Source organism: Musca domestica, unplaced genomic scaffold (genome assembly GCF_030504385.1).
Source record: "Musca domestica strain aabys unplaced genomic scaffold, Musca_domestica.polishedcontigs.V.1.1 29, whole genome shotgun sequence".
NCBI lineage: Eukaryota > Metazoa > Arthropoda > Insecta > Diptera > Muscidae > Musca > Musca domestica.
In genome coordinates this window covers 6937814-6954218 of record NW_026712296.1, presented here as the reverse complement: position 1 = coordinate 6954218, position 16405 = coordinate 6937814, and the positions used below count along the sequence as shown (strand labels likewise).

The window sequence follows — 16405 nt, the reverse complement described above, 5'->3', positions numbered from 1 at the left end:
TCCTATTATTACCTTACTTTCTGGAATATTTCCCATATTCTTGAACGTACTGGAAAAGATTATATAATTTAATAAAATAGTACTTCAGTTGAATTCGTTGAAATCGTACTGCAAATCATATCCTAGTAATCCCTAATATGACATTTGTTGTTAATATATACATCGGTTCATCGAAATCTGAACCAATTTGAACAAAACTTTGCAGTGGCATTATTCAGCTTTGATGAGCTTAAATGTCAAATCGATCCACATTCGGTAAAGAACTCTTATAAGGGTTCCTCCTAAGCTTAACTGCAGTTCGGTAAAAACTCTCTAATTTTTCACAAATGTTTTCCAGAGGTAGATATCTGTACCCTGTTTCTGGCAAAGCATTTTTTTGAGGGAATTGACCCGGAACGCAGTTATTTCACCAGAAAATGAAATTATAAGACTCAGGTTAGACGTGGATCTACTGAACCGTAATGGACAATATTCGTATAATTTTAAAGCTAATGAAAATGCCTATCCGAAGACTGGAGGGGTTAAATTGTTAAATTAAAATTGTATCTATACCCTACAACACTATGTGCTGGGAGAAATATATATAAAATATATGGACACAGAGTTTAAAGCAGGACATAAGTCTACCATATTGTTTGGTTCTCTTAAAATATTAAAGGGGTAAAATAGGCTTTAACTTTTATGTAAACAAATACTAACTTTTTTACTAAACCGCGAATATTTTTAATCCCGGCGAAATCACATTGATGCTACACTCCAAGATATCGTATATATAGCAAAATATATATCATCTCATATATCAAAGAAGGTGGCGTTAGTTAGACCGCTTATAATTCAAAGAGGGCTGGATTTTGACAATTCTCGCCAATACAGAATGAATTTTTGGCAGAAAAGAAAAAAAATTACAAAAATCGGGAAAAAATATGTCCTATTTTTAATATTTTTTATCGCATGAGATTTTTTTCAATTTGGCTTACGATATTGTATTGTACATTTTATAATATTTCTTTCACATTACAACACTATATGTTGTGGGTTTTATATTATGGTCACATTTATCGTCCGATCATCACGAGATTAGAGTTTAGGACCGCGCTGGAATTTTGGATGGACATCGGTTTATTTTTAACTGGTTAATGGACCACAAATCGAAAATTTAAAAAATCACAATTTCATTAATGGCGCTTTGTCTGACCCAAATATGGGAGCTACTGTAAATCATATAGGCTGAATCAAAATTTTCAAATATTGTCTTGAAATGGGTATTGGCAAATTATTCAATATTTGAAACTCGATATAGGGCTAAAAATGGGGTAAATGTTGCGAAGATTTGCAGGACCTCAATATCGGTCAAAGGTCAAGATAAAACTTTTGCGGCATTATTATATGGAAATAGAATGTTCAATATGTATGGAAAAAATTGAATGTCAAATTTCTGTACTTTCCGAAACAACGAAGTAGGTATTTAACTTAGTAGGAAAATTTGCTTCGCTTGCTGGCTTTCATTACGTAGTGGATATGGTAATGTTTCTCATGGGAATCTTCATACTAGTCAAAAGGTTTTCAGATCTGTTGAAACTTTACTGCAAATTTTAGTGTTGTAGGGCATCAAGACGTTGGCCTCGTCCGAATATAGCCTTTGGTTACTTGTTTGAATTACGTTTATTTGCAATTTGCTACGCAGACTTTGCCATGAATATGTAAAATCATAACATAGTGTGTCCGATTCTGACGAATTTATCAATGTTTTCATTACCTCGTGGTAAAGGATATCATATCCGAAATTATCGCTTATGAAAACATTGAAAAAAAAAATCATTTTCTGTGCGTTGAAGTGGAAAGATTTACAAGTATATATAGCAAATAACAAATTCCCATAGATTAAAACTAATTTTGACAAAAAACTTCTATCACTTGCATATCTATATTATTGCTCATGACAAACGTTTATATTTGATTTAAAAATTCTTTGTAAAAATAATACAATCTATGGTCAAATATATTGATATTGTACGTATTCCCTATGCGATTAGCATCAGAGTTGCTATGCTTAATTGAAACTGTGTGTGTGTGTGTATTTTATGAATATTCAGGCATGCATGTTTATGCATTGATATGCTCCTTGGTAACATAAATCGTAATTATTCTGAATTTGTTTCTTCTTCAGTTCTCTTTTTTAAAGGTATATTTTTTTTATATTTGCATTACTAAATCTGTAAGTTATTAAATTGTAATTTTTCTTTAATAAGTATTTTGTCTTTGATTTAAAGATTTAGATGTGTAGAAAAAAGATTGAAGAAAAATTGTGTTCAGTGACGGAGCTCTTTTTGGCTCAATGGATATGTAAATAAGCAAACCTGTCGATTTGGCACTAAAGATCAGCCATAAGCATTGCAAATGCACCAATGCCTCCAGAAACAAATTAAAAAGCAGTAAGTTTGGCCCGGCCGAACTTTAAATATCCTCCACGATTTTCAACGATTTTGTAAGTTTTCAAAAAATATTTTACTTAAAATCGTTGAAATAGCGAATATAGGGAGGTACTGATATATGGGGCCCATAGGAATAATGTCCCTATAATCATAAAAATATCGAATAGTGGGGGTACCGTTGTATGTGGGCTATATAGACATAGACATTTCTCTTCGAGGGGTAAAGGGCTTAGAAAGAACTTATAGCATGGATTTTTAGTCCCATCCATTGAAAAATGTAGCTAAAATTATCAAAATATCGAATATAGGGAGGTACCGTTGTATGGGGGATATACGATATCATGGACATATATAGACAATACACTTCTAGGGGGTAGAGTACTCAGAAGGAACTACTTCTGTGGATTTTCAGACAATTTTATTGAAAAATGTGACTAAAATAATCAAAATACCAAAATCGGCGGTACCGTTGTATAGAGGCTATACGATGTCATGGACCGATGTAGCCCATCTTCGAACTTGACCTGACTGCACATAAAAGACTGATCTGTGCAAAATTCTAGCTTCCTATCTTCATTCGTTTTGAGTCTAGCTTGTTACAACTGACGGATGGACGGACAGGGCTGAATCGTCTTAGAATTTTATGCTGTTCAAGAATATATAAAATATATGCCTAACATTATTATTTCGATATGTTACAAACGGAACGACTAACTGTATATATGGAGGGTATGTTAAGTTCGTCTATGTATTGTGGAGGGTATAAAAATTACAGTTTGGTGCCGTTTAGGGGCTGGTGGCATCAATAGACTGTACATCTTCAATAATGCTGCGAATCGTAACGTAACTGTGAATGGTGAGCGCTACCGTGAGATAATATCGAACATTATTTTCCCAAAATGCAAGAGCTTGATTCGCATGCACGTGTAACAAAGGGCTTATTGAGAGTCGAGTTCGGTGAACAATTTGGGAGCGCAGAGCGTGTGTGTGCCTATAGACTATTTTTGGGCTATGTTAAATATAAAGTCTATGTAGACTTACTGGAAGACAACGTTGAAGCATTTATTCGTGAGATACTGGCCGAAATGTTGAAAAGAGTATGTCATAATTGGACTAATCGGATGGACCATTTGAGGCGTAGTTCCGGTCAACATTTGCATAAAATAATTTCAAATATTGAATAGACCGTACAACAGTTTCAGTACCAACGGCATTGTCATTCTATTATCAGGGAAAAAATTTGTGACGCACAAAAAAAGTTTATCCCAAATGTACTTAAAATCGGAAATTAAAACAAAAATATAGTATCGAATTTGACAGCAATATTGCAGTAAAACCAAATCAGCAATGGCTTATATATCTTTTATATTATTTATACACTTACCGCTTCCGGATTACTCGCAAAATCGATAAAAGGCGGAAATGATCCTGGTTCACCCTTAGGACCAGCAGGACCTGGTGGTCCCGGGGGACCACGTATGCTATCACCAGGTGGTCCCTTGGGTCCACGATCACCTTTTTCACCTTTTATAGTACGATAAGCTGAAATGAAAAATAAAAACATTTCATTATAATTTCCATTGTTTAAGTGATGGAATAATTCAACACAAATATTTATTTAGCAAAATACACATCAACCACAAAGGTATTCCCAGCTACTCAGTCAATCAAAGAACCACCCAACATACCGAGAATAACAATTTCAATTTCATATCAACATAAAATCCATTTCACCCACTAAATATTATCCTATGACCATCCGAAAACTGGGCTTCAGAGCTCCTAAACTCTAACCTGAAAAACAAATTCTACTGCTACAGAGGGTATATATCATTTGATACGGCCAAAACGTGCCTAATCGAATTAATTGTTTTGACTAAAACGCGAAATGAACATCCAAATTCTTTAAAATTTGTCACATCTCAATATTTCTATCGACATAAGATTTGTTGTGAGGATGGAATATGTGGGACCACTCCTTCTGGCACCTCCCCAAACAGGGATAAAACATTGAAATAAATACAACTCTTTTTAAATGTGAAATAAAAGTCCGATAGTGTGTTTGCTTCCAACACAAATCTAGTGTAATAGTGGGACATATCGGCCACACCATTTTGTACCTTCTCCACAAGGGTTAACATTTTTTAAAACTTATTCGCATAAAATAATACACTTTTTTTAAATGTCCTTTATAATTTTATTAGTATTACATGGAGTGGAACACTTCGGTCCACAATATCTGGTACCTCACATATATTTCGATATTTTCAAAAAATTATAGTATATCTCAATTGTAAATATTGGATATTTGGCACGTTAGATCATTTATGAAATTGACAATATTGGCCAAATCCTTCGGAACCTCTCTTTTATGGATTAAACAGATTGAATAAACGCAAGCCAAAATATATTTAAAACGAGTAAAAATGTAGTAAATTCGATCGGGCCAAACTTTGAATACTCTCCACCATTTGGAAGGAATTTGGAAATTAAAATAAATTGAAAAATACTGCTAAAATCATAAAAATACCGTGTATAGGGAGTAACGGTTATATTTGGGTCTATACCAAGAAGTGGGCCTGCATAGGCTATTTTTGTTATCTTTCATCCGATTTGATCTTTATTCAAATACGATACTTGAAACAATTCCAATGAAGCTAAAATCATCAAATTATCGAATATAGAAAGGTACCGATATTTAGGGGCTATACATAGACAATTTTCTATCATAGCTTGCAGTACCCATTAGGAACTTTAAATAGGAAATTTGAAGCAATTTCGGCGAATAATGTCTCTAAAATCATCAAAATATCGAATATAGGGGGATACCGTTGTATGGGGGCTATAACCAAACGTATACCAACCCAAAAGTCCCGCAGAACAAGCACACATCTGAGTAAAATTTTATCAACCTACTTCAATTCGTTCAAAAGCTAAAATGATTCCCACAGACGGACAGGCGGATAAGTAGACAGTCGGGCGGACATCGCTGAGTTGACATCGAATTTTATGCTGATCAAGAATATGTATACTTTGGATATCAGCATCAATTTAAGATTCAGAAGTGTGCTTTTCGTGTATGTGCGATTTCGCTGGAATTAAAATTATTCGCGGTTTTTTTTTTAATAAAATAAAAGTTATGTTATATTTTACACTCTAAATATTATTCCATGACTAATGATTAGTAGGCACTAATTTGGATGGTCATGAGTCCAATCCAATCCTAAACACCCTATGTCCAGGACCAATATTTCAAACTTTTTGGCCCAATGGGTATTAATAATTACGGTATTAATTGCAACTAAAATGTTCTATATTTCATATATGTAGCAGAGAGGACTTTGAATGTAACTAATATAATGATATAAATAGCTAACTAAGCATAATGCTATTCTTCTTTTAAAGAAGGGAAAATAAAGTATTTTTTCTCTACTATGTTTCAATGCAACAACCAAAATTAGGTCTATTAAAAGTTATTGCCTTATTTGAGATAATTTTTTTTTTTTATATTTGATATGCTAGCATTAAAAGCTCCATAGAGATCCACGTTGCGATATATTTCATATATTGTCCGATATTCGAGATTTTGAGGGCATTCGTACATATGTATGTATTCTTATTTAACCCTTCTAGAATTCGGAGTGACCTCTCATAACGTCCTCTTTACTGATTTTCAATAATTTTTGGTGTGTTGGGAAGTATTTAAATTTTATGTGCTGTTGAATAATTTCAATGAATTGTTATGCAAAATGTTGACTTTTGATTGTGAAGTCATGCAATTTGATGTGGCCGCATCATGGCATGTTATTACATATTTCCACATTGCACTGAATCAAGTATTGTTTTTGTTATTTTTTGTCAATGTATTTGAGAGTAATGGCACAGTCTGATATAGCTAACAATTGAATGTGTCGGTGACCAACATTGTCTGTCGCTTGCAACTTCCAGCCATAAGATTTTTTTTCAATTTCGTTGCAATTGGTGTTATTCGTTCTAAAGTTATCATTTCGTACACAAACTACATATACATATAGCCAACATTAAATATGTTAGTGAGTTTTTTTTTTTTTTTTTTTTTTTTGCTCCAATATCTGTGTCAACATTCAATGTTGAATGTTTGCATTTCGTTACCACACAACGACAAAAAGGTGTTACCAACACGTTCAATTTTTTGTTTCACTTGCTACAATCATTCGTGTATTTACATGTGTGATGGGTGGAGATGGGTGTGTTCATATGCAAAAAATCGTCGTTTGAGCTGAGTAGGTGAATCGTTAGTTTGTTACTCTTTTGGTTACATTAATTTTATTATTTGAATTGTAACACCTCTAAATATTTGTTGCACATATCATTGTAAATTCTGAGTCGATGCATCGTTGTATGCTATTAAAACCACCACGTCGATTTACCAATACCTGCAAATACTGAATATTTTTTTCAAGTAATTTCATAATAACTAGGTTAGGTTAAAGGATGCGTGGTTGAGTAAACAACCCCTCCATTCCGGTATTCTATTGGTCCATTGTTCCAACTAGCACAAAACACCGATTTGTTGCATATTCTTTCAATATTTTAAAAATAATTCCACCTATTTTTAAAAATATTTTGATTAAGTGAAATCGCAAAAAAAACATCCATTTTCCACCCAAAAATCACTTGAATTTACCAAATGTATTGATATTTCCTCCATTACTTTCCGGTCGGGTATGGTAATAAATATTTTGGCCCTTTAAAAGGGTGACACAAGAAAGTGAATGGTCTACAATTATGAATTGTAACCATGCTGAAGCAAAGAGAGTGCAAAAAAATATATATTTTCAACTCGATAATAAATGCATGTTTATTTTCAAAATATCAATTGGTGTTGCATTCAACTCGGTCAGGGAACACATTAACAACATCAAATTTGCCAGAGCATGCATCGAACACGTATGTATATTCCAATGTATTTTGATCAAGTATATATGCAGGCATGCATATATTCATACGTTGCATATCCTTTGGTAAACGCTTTGTGTTTACTTAGGGAATAAGGGTGTGTGCAACTTCCGTTTCGAGTATGAATCAAATTGTATATGTTTACAAATGCAAATCAGAGCAATAATGTGCAATAGCTACAAATGTTTCCTTTTTTTTGGGGAATAAATAAAATGGAAAGCAAAATCCATCGCATCGGAGAAATGACATGGGCAAAATTAAGCTCTAAAAAATTTTAGTTAATAATGTTGTTGTTGATAAATGATAACATTTCAGCACGGCCGAATTTACAGCTTTTTTACTTGGCTTAACATTATAAAACACAGATAAGACTTATAAAGTATCACAATTTTTATTACATGTCTCGATAACAATTTCTAAATAGAAATAAATATTCATGTCAAAACTAATAATAACCTGAAATGATTAAATAGCATGATCCAATTTTTTAGCCATAGGCTCTAATTTAAGTGTTCAAAACATAATTGATACAGGGTTGCCCATATGGACCCATGGGCCCATTCCATCCTACGAGGCTTGTCCGCAGGCAACATTCTTTGCGTCAATTGAATTTTGTACGGGAACAAATGCAAATCAATGCGAATAATCCGTTGTAAAGTGGACCGAGCCATGCCCAACTGCTGAGAACGGCGTTTTTGGGATGTTCTTGGGGACCTCTCAACACTGGCTCGTACGGCAGCGATATTCTCGGCCGATCGCCTTGGTCGACTTTTATTTGGCCTCTTCGGATTAGAAAGAGCCTTACCAGTCGATTTTTCGTATATACGCTTAATGGTGTTCTTAGAAGGCGCACTTCTCACATTTTTTAATGTTTTAAAAGCACGTTGAGTTTTCACAATTGACTTCTTCTGTTGAATGTAAATTTCAACTATTTCAGAGCGCTCGTGTGGCGTGTATTGGTTCATGGTAAAAATCTGCTTGGACTGACGCTTCAAAAGCGGTATATCATTAAGCGATGTGACATCTCTGTCAAAAGTTATGGCGTTGCCAGATGGGTCCGTCGAATATGGGCAACCCTGTATATGAAATCTACAATGGCACATGTGATAGCTTAGCTCAATTTTTGGTATTGTAAAGATCTTAGCAACAGTTTCCATTCAAATGAGCTGTTATTTGGAATTTTGTATTTCCAACGTTTAAAAGACCGTACTTAGTTTTGTCCAGCTCATAATTGAGGTCAGAATGATTTCAGAGTAGTCAAAGTTATTTACTTTTTTACACCCATTACAGTAAGATGTCATTCAGATTGTGCATAGTAAACCCCATAAAGTCCATATGTTTCATCACAATGACGATTAAAGAAATGTTCGGTCCCGTGTTACTTTCTAATATTCGTATTTTTTTTTTGTCATTTTTCTGCCACAATTTCCCACTGAATGAGTCCCAGTTTGACATTTCGGAGTTAACCTAATATAGACATTTTTTTCTGACCTAATACCGTCACACGAATTTGGAATTTACAAATCACACACTTTTATTGGAAACGTGGACGTGGTAGGGGTACACTAATGTGGGGACTATACTTAAATATATGCCTGTATGGGCAATTATTTGTAAGATGGATCTCTACCCCAGAACAGTCTTGATACATTTTTTTAAGTAAATCGATTGACCAAGATCAGGAGATATCTCTACATGAGCTCTGCTCCAAAAATTGAAAATTTTATACGAAGAGATTTTCTTTTCCCTTAGGAATCAAGATGCCAAATAATGGCCAAAAAATTGAAAAAAGTGTCCAAGACCCCAGAAATAGCTTAAATCATATGATGGTTATACCAAAACGTGATCATTTTTTTTGAATGGATAGTTTCTTCTTACTAAGAACTCAAAATACCAACATTTGCCGAAATTAGTATGAAAAATATTGCTAAAATGTAAAATATACTTGAAATCGAAATTCATACTTAGAGGGGTGTTATAACAAAACGTGAACCGATAAAACTCATATCATCACCGACTTAAGATATCTTGAAGGTTAAGGAATAATTTCTGGTAGGATATAAATCCTTTTCTTTCTAAATGTCCAATTCGCTTTACAATTTAGTACCCTTTATATTCGGTATTTCACAGATTGCAGTCCCAATGAATTTTGCATTTTGGGCTCTCATTGGACGGATTATTGTCATATGAATGAAAGAGGCCCACGTTTTGGAATGTGCCCCTTATCGCTTTGTCTGTCATTTTTGTTTGTAAGATCCCCATTTAACTTCGTATTGCGCAGTCATTTCATTTTTTATATCTGTCATTCAAAATTCAAAGCAATAAAAAATTTACATTTCAATATATTATGTCAATTTAAAAAATTATTTTGCTCATAAAAAAGAAATTGAATTCAAAATGAGAAGCCAACTTGAAAACAAGTAAGCAAAGGCTATACCCTACAATACTACAATATATTAAAAGCTCCCTTATGTCCAAATCCATTTTGGAAGATTTTGCTTTTGGAATTATGTCACGGAGCACTGTCTACATTTTACATCTAAATATAATAATTATAATTTTCGTGATAATCGGACGATAATTGTAATCTGTATATAATAGCCCCAACCTGTATTGTAAAGTAAAAAAAAAATATTACAAAATGTACACCTCAATATTATGAGTCAAATTGAAAAAATCGGCACCTTTTTATGCGATTTTTTTAGATTTTATACTTTTATGCCAAGAGGGCATTGTGAATTGACACAATTAGTCAAATTACATAGATGAGTCTAAATTTGGAGATACAGAGGAACCTCTTTCATTTCGAGATGATCGCAATGTACTTAGGGGTTCAAATGGACCAAAGACAGAAAAAATGTCCTGATCACACAATTGAAGCCAATCGACATGCCTGAGAAGAGAGTTAAGGACAGGGAAGAATTCTAGTATTTTGGATGACCATTGGATTATATTTAGCTGTAAAGTGGACCACAACAACTAACAGCACGACGGAGTGCGTACATATTGTGCAGATGTCCCTTGTCAAAATACTAAGGGTAATATCTGGGCAGTGCTCCGTGACATATTTCAAAAGCGAAATCTTCCAAATTAGATTTGGACGACTATAGCCTTTGCTTACTTGTTTTAGATTTTATTCTGCCAAGCGGGCTTTCTGGATTGACAAAATTTGTCAAAATCGGTCCAACAATTCTTGAGATATAAGCATTCTAGCTAACATCCCTTTCCTTTGTATATACACACTCTATGCTCTAGTCCCATGCTAACTTTCGCGTCGATAGGTCTATAATTGTAGAGCAACTGCAAAATCAGGAAATTTTCAGTTTTTGGTCCAATATATATGAATACTGTGTATGATATAACGTCATTTTTTATTTGTTTAAAACTGCATGAATTTCATGTTTAAGTTTTGCGAAATTTAATTAATTACCCTCCATTGTGCCGTTCTTTTGATAACGCCCAGCACCATTCAGTTTTGAGTATACCATTAGCTCTCTGTGTAATTACAATAACTTATCAACGGCAAACAAAATTGAACTTTAGGTCTTAATAAACATTATTAAAAACATTTTTAATTTATCTACTTACGTCTTTCATGTTGATATTGCGTTTGCTGTGGCGGCATACCACTGCCATCGTATATGCTTGTCGCCTAAAAGTAACAGAAACAAAAAATATTTGACAATTTAATAAAGTTAAATATTTACATATATAATTATATAGTAATTAATAAATAACAAAGTCTTTCGTAACTTTGTAATATTATAGTAGGTAATAATGTTACGTGTACATAATGTACAACTTTGAAGTGTGTAGTTACAGTAACGTTTTCGGTGTGGAAATTTATAGGCATTTTTGAATAAAAAATGATTTTTCTCCCTGCAGAGTCTGTCATAGTTGCAGTTGTTAGAGAAATTCAAATTAATCTAATTTATAATTTAAAAATTTGTTAGTAAAATATTTAATTTACAATAGAATCTCAAAAATATTTTCAAATATATTTAGAAAAACTCTAATTTAACTCCTTAAATTAACCCGCTTAGATCAGAAATCGTCAATAGGAAAAATTAGGTTTTTCAGATACCATATATTCTTGATCAGTATAAAATTCTGTGTTGATTAAACGATGACCGTCCTACTGACTATCTGTCCATCTGTGGGAATCACTTTGGCTTTCGAACCAATTGAAGTAGGTTGAAAAGATTTTACTCAAATGTGTGTTTCGTTTGCAGGACTTTTGGTATTGAACCTGCCAATATTTGGTATTTTCATGATTTAAGCGACATTACATATTTACCGGATCTGCTTCAAATTTAGTATTTGAAGTTCCTAATAGGTACTATAGCCTATGACAGAACACCGTCTATGCATGTCCAGGTCTTCGTATAGCCCCCATATAACGGTACCGCCCTATTTTCGATGTATTGCTGCGACACTATTAATGGAAATTGTTTCAAGTTTCGTATTTGAAATTCGTTATGGGTACCACAGCCTGTGATAGGAAATTGTCTACGACTTCATGTAGCCCCCTTTAACGGTACCTCCCTATATTCAGTATTTTGTTGATTTTAGCGACATTCTGCACCGGATCTGTTTCAAATTTCGTATTTGAAGTGCGCAATAGGTACTGCAAGTTCAGGTCTTCGTATAGCTTCCATAAATTCTTTCCAAATGGTGGAGGGTTTTCAAGCACTAGTTGGTGTGGCGTAACATTGTGTGTATGGGTCCCCGCTTTGGTATAACCCCCATATAACGGTACCACCCGATTTTTGTCACATTTTTTCATGGATTTGTCTAAAAATTGGTATTTGTTGGTCATAATGGGTTCTGGCTGCGGTGGCAAAACATATAGGTCAACGTGTTGGTATAGCTCCCATATAACGGTACCCTTAGATATTCGGTATTTTGATGATGTTTGCCACATTTCTTCGCAGATTTGTCTAAAAATTGGTGTATGTGTGTCCTAATGGGTTCTAGCTCCGTTGGCGAAATATTGTATGTAAAGTTTCACTTTTTTGTATAGCACCATATAGCGGTACCTCCCGATATTCGATATTTTAATGATTTTTGCTACATTTTACCACGAATATGTCTGAGAATTGGTATTTGTGAGTCATAATGGGTTCTAGTGTTTCATTTACCTTAAGGTAGAGGGTATTATAAGTTCGGCCGGGCCGAACTTAATGTTTTTTTTACTTGTTATGTAATTTTTTGTTGATTGAATAATTGGGATATCCGAAGTTTGGAGAAAATCGCTGACTTGTTTCGAATGTAATGAGACTTACGTATGTCAACATTTTGACACCTTGAGGGTTCGGGTGCTCATTTTGCATTAATGAGGGTGATGAGTATTCAAAATTTTTACCAAAAAGTTGCGATTTTTCAAAATTTTGTTTCTTTGGTAGAGAAGGAACCAGAAGGAGTGGTCCGATCTATCCCACCTTTATAGCAGACCTAGAGTTATTAAAAGTATTGGGGTATGCGAAATTCCAATTTAATAAGCATTACGATTATTCAAAATATTGACCCTTTGTGGTGGAAGTACTAGAAATAGTGGACCGGTATATGCCATCTTCACACCAGACCTTGTATTGGTAAATATAGTTGCTCGATTTTCAAAGTATTGTAATGTCACATGCATATTCCTTCAGCGGAAGGATAAAACTAATTATCCTTCAAATCAGACGTGAGCTAAATGTTATCACTCACGCAATAAGAAAAATAAACATTATATGGCACACCCTGTATCCTAGGAGTAATACCAACGCGTGGGCCAAATTTCAAAACGACAGAATGTTTCCCTTAATTAATCTCCATATTTTGGGGACTTAACTGACGGTGACTGCGCACCGTCGCTCATTTGCCCATAAATAAAACAGGTTTGCCGTCTGTTGGTTGGGATATTATTATGATTATTTTACATCAGCGTTTTGTCTTTATAAAACATCTGATGCAAATATATAGCATTGAAGATGAAAATGCCAACATTTAAATTGGAAATAACAATTATTGTTCATATTATTATTTGACCTTCTTAAGTATAATGTTAGTGAATAATTTAAAAAAAAAATACTTACTTTGTCCCAACTAAAATAATCTGAATAATCACCGGATGCTTCTTCTAAACTGGGAAACTATTAATGAACAATGGATGTTGATAAAATTAAAATAAAAAAAAGGAAAATATGAATTAAACAAAAACAAAACAATATTAAATAAATGTTAATAGAAAACATAAAATTAAAATTGTTAAAAACATAAACACATAAAAGCATAAAAAGAAAGAAAATAAAAAACACATAAAATATAAAACGAAACGTGTTGTTTTTCATTCATTTCTATGTTTTGTTGAGATCTGATAATGCGCTGCGGCTAATTAAATTAAATATATGTAACACTTAATTTTGTCAAACGTCTTATTGAATCCCAACAATACATAGAATAGAATATGAATAGAATAAATTTTGATTTAGATTTAGAAAAAAGCCAATTTACCTTAAAACCCCGATTTGGTTTTCTCTGAGAAAAACAACAAATTTTATTAAATTATTATTATCAAATAAAATTTAAAAATTAAATTAAGAGTAGAACATACCGAAGCTAAGTTACTAAAATCAACATCATTATAATCTTGTGATAAAAAGTCCTAAAATGAAAATAAAAAGATAAATGAAAAACAAAAAATGAATAAATTAAAATGTAAGAAAAATAATAATAAGTAAATTATGAGAAAATTATATTGAAAAAAATAAAAAAATAAAACAAAAAAATAAATAAATAAAAAATGGTGTTTCTCACAGATCTGCAATCAATATAAATCAAAGCACAGGTTTGCGAGGGAGCGAAACTTGCTCGCGAGCAGTATTGCTTAAAAGGTGGGAATTTTTCTCCGAGTCTACTCAGAATAGAGCGAGAGTTTCCTCTAAAAGTGTGAATGACCGAGCTATTAATACCCTCCACCATGTGGAAAGAACTTTAAAAGTTGAAAAAAAAAAACAAGTTAAAATGTATCTGTCGGTCTTTTCCCACCGATGCATTCCCCTTAACTTATGCCTCTATATTTTAACATATTTTGGCAACTGTATTTATGATTCATCATGTTATGCCTTTATGGGGGCGGTTCCGAAGGAGTTGGCCAATATTGTCCAACTCCTCTTTGACATATGTCTGATGTAAATATTACACCGTGCCATATTTGGACTACATCACTTTATATGATATATGCGATAATTTCTAGAGAATATTGAAATATGCGCGAGGTATTAGATATAGTAGATCGATGTATTCCACTTCATCTAATACCAATAAAAATAGTGAGACTTACAAAATGAAAAGGAAATCGAACATTTCTTTTCAATTTTATTATTTTTATGCGAATAGTTGTAAATTAAAATTTTAAATGTTAACTTTTCGTAGGGGAGGAGGTACCAGAAGGTATTGTTGAGGGAAATATTAAGATATACCAAGTGTGGTACAAGGGGTAGGCCGATATCTATCATCTTCACACCATATCTTGTGTTAGTTACCAGAAGGAGCTATCGATCTACTCCGTCTATCTCAAGTTTACACTATATCTTGTGTTAATAGATTGGTAAGTGTAAAATTTTAAAAGAGTCAGATGCTCGTTTCGCTTTTTATGAGGTATATAATTATTCAAAATGTGGACCCGTTTTGAGGGAGGTTCCGGAAGATTTGGTGCAATCCCCACCACCTTTTTGATATTGATGGAAATATTGAGATGAACCAAGTCGGAATGGAATCAGATGTTAATTTCGCGTTTCATGAGCTTAATGGATATTCCATGACTTTTTTTAACGGATAAAACTAAATGTTTTATATGGGAAAGCATGCCTAATACAAGGAGGTGGTTTCTGTTTAAGAATTGGAATTATGATCTTTGGTATTCGGAAAATTATGGGTATGAAGTTTTATTTTTAGAATGCGTATTCGGAAATAAACCTGATATCGGATGAAGATACATGGTGAGATAAAAAGACTGCAACAAAGTCAAACGTCATAATTTTTACATTTTGTTTTTAATTTTATTGAATGAGAGCAAGAAATGTCGGAAATACCATCAAATTTTAGAATAAGTTTAGATTTGGTCGAATTGGACACCTTTGGCACGAGTTATGGACTTCAAAAGGCCAATGAAACCGTCACACGCTGCTCGAATATCGCTCTGCGATATTTTGGCCTATTTCCGGCGAAGCGCTTGCTTGAGGTGATCGACACTTTGGTAGTTTTTAGTGCTAACCTCCAGACACGATAGTCCAACGGATTTTGGTGGCCATAGTGCACTGAAAATGAAGTAAGGAACCTCATTTTGTAACCATTCTTGGGTGGCGCGTGCCGAGTGTGATAATGCTGAGTCCTGTTGGAATGCCCAAGGTCTGCGGCCAAAATGTTTGCGAAGCTACACCCTTCAGAATAATTTCGCGATAATATTCGGCATTTATTCTGATGTCACGGTCGATTAATACGAGCGGAAAGCAACCATCGACTGTAATTGTGGCCCACCCCATCGTCATAGCCGGCGCTTGAGTTCTGGTGGCCAACCGAAGGAGCACATTTTCAGCTGACCTCTTTGGCAAGTAAACACGATTAATGTTTTCTCATCGAAGAAAACAAAATTCGGCAGTTCACCACTTTCGACCAAGTGAAGCAACTCTTTAGCTCTTTTGAGTCTATTTTCTTTCTGTTGCGGTGCAAGTTCTTCCACTTTTTGGAATTTCAATGTCTTTTCCCCGAGGTATTTTTTTTAATTTGCCGAATAGAATATTGCGATATGTTCAGCCCCGAGCCATTTTTCGGCCACTGGGACGCGGGTTTCGATCATGTCGCTTCTTTATTTTTCGAACCATTTCTGCTGATGTTGCTGTTTTCTTCCATCCACTTCCTTGACGCCGGGCTACGCTAACGAGCGATGGTACGAGACACAAAATATTTATGCACAAAGACATAATACCCTTACCACTATGTGGTGTAGGGTATAAAAACATAAAGTGAAGAGCAAATCCTCTTGCTGAAACTGT

The 16405-nt window shown here is 33.9% G+C and overlaps 1 protein-coding gene across 5 annotated transcripts in view; it reads right to left on the bottom strand.

Annotated features, from left to right (window-relative positions):
• LOC101889444 (collagen alpha-1(XVIII) chain) overlaps window positions 1–16405 on the bottom strand; it is a 662143-nt gene that overhangs the window by 294250 nt on the left and 351488 nt on the right. For all 5 annotated transcript variants that reach the window (XM_059124488.1, XM_059124489.1, XM_059124490.1 and 2 more), the window contains exons 6-10: window positions 13966–14016; window positions 13866–13889; window positions 13448–13504; window positions 10959–11022; window positions 3817–3974 (exon numbers count right to left, since the gene is read on the bottom strand). In XM_059124488.1, the coding sequence (XP_058980471.1) occupies window positions 3817–3974; window positions 10959–11022; window positions 13448–13504; window positions 13866–13889; window positions 13966–14016 (354 nt within the window). The remainder of the gene's footprint in view (window positions 1–3816; window positions 3975–10958; window positions 11023–13447; window positions 13505–13865; window positions 13890–13965; window positions 14017–16405) is intronic.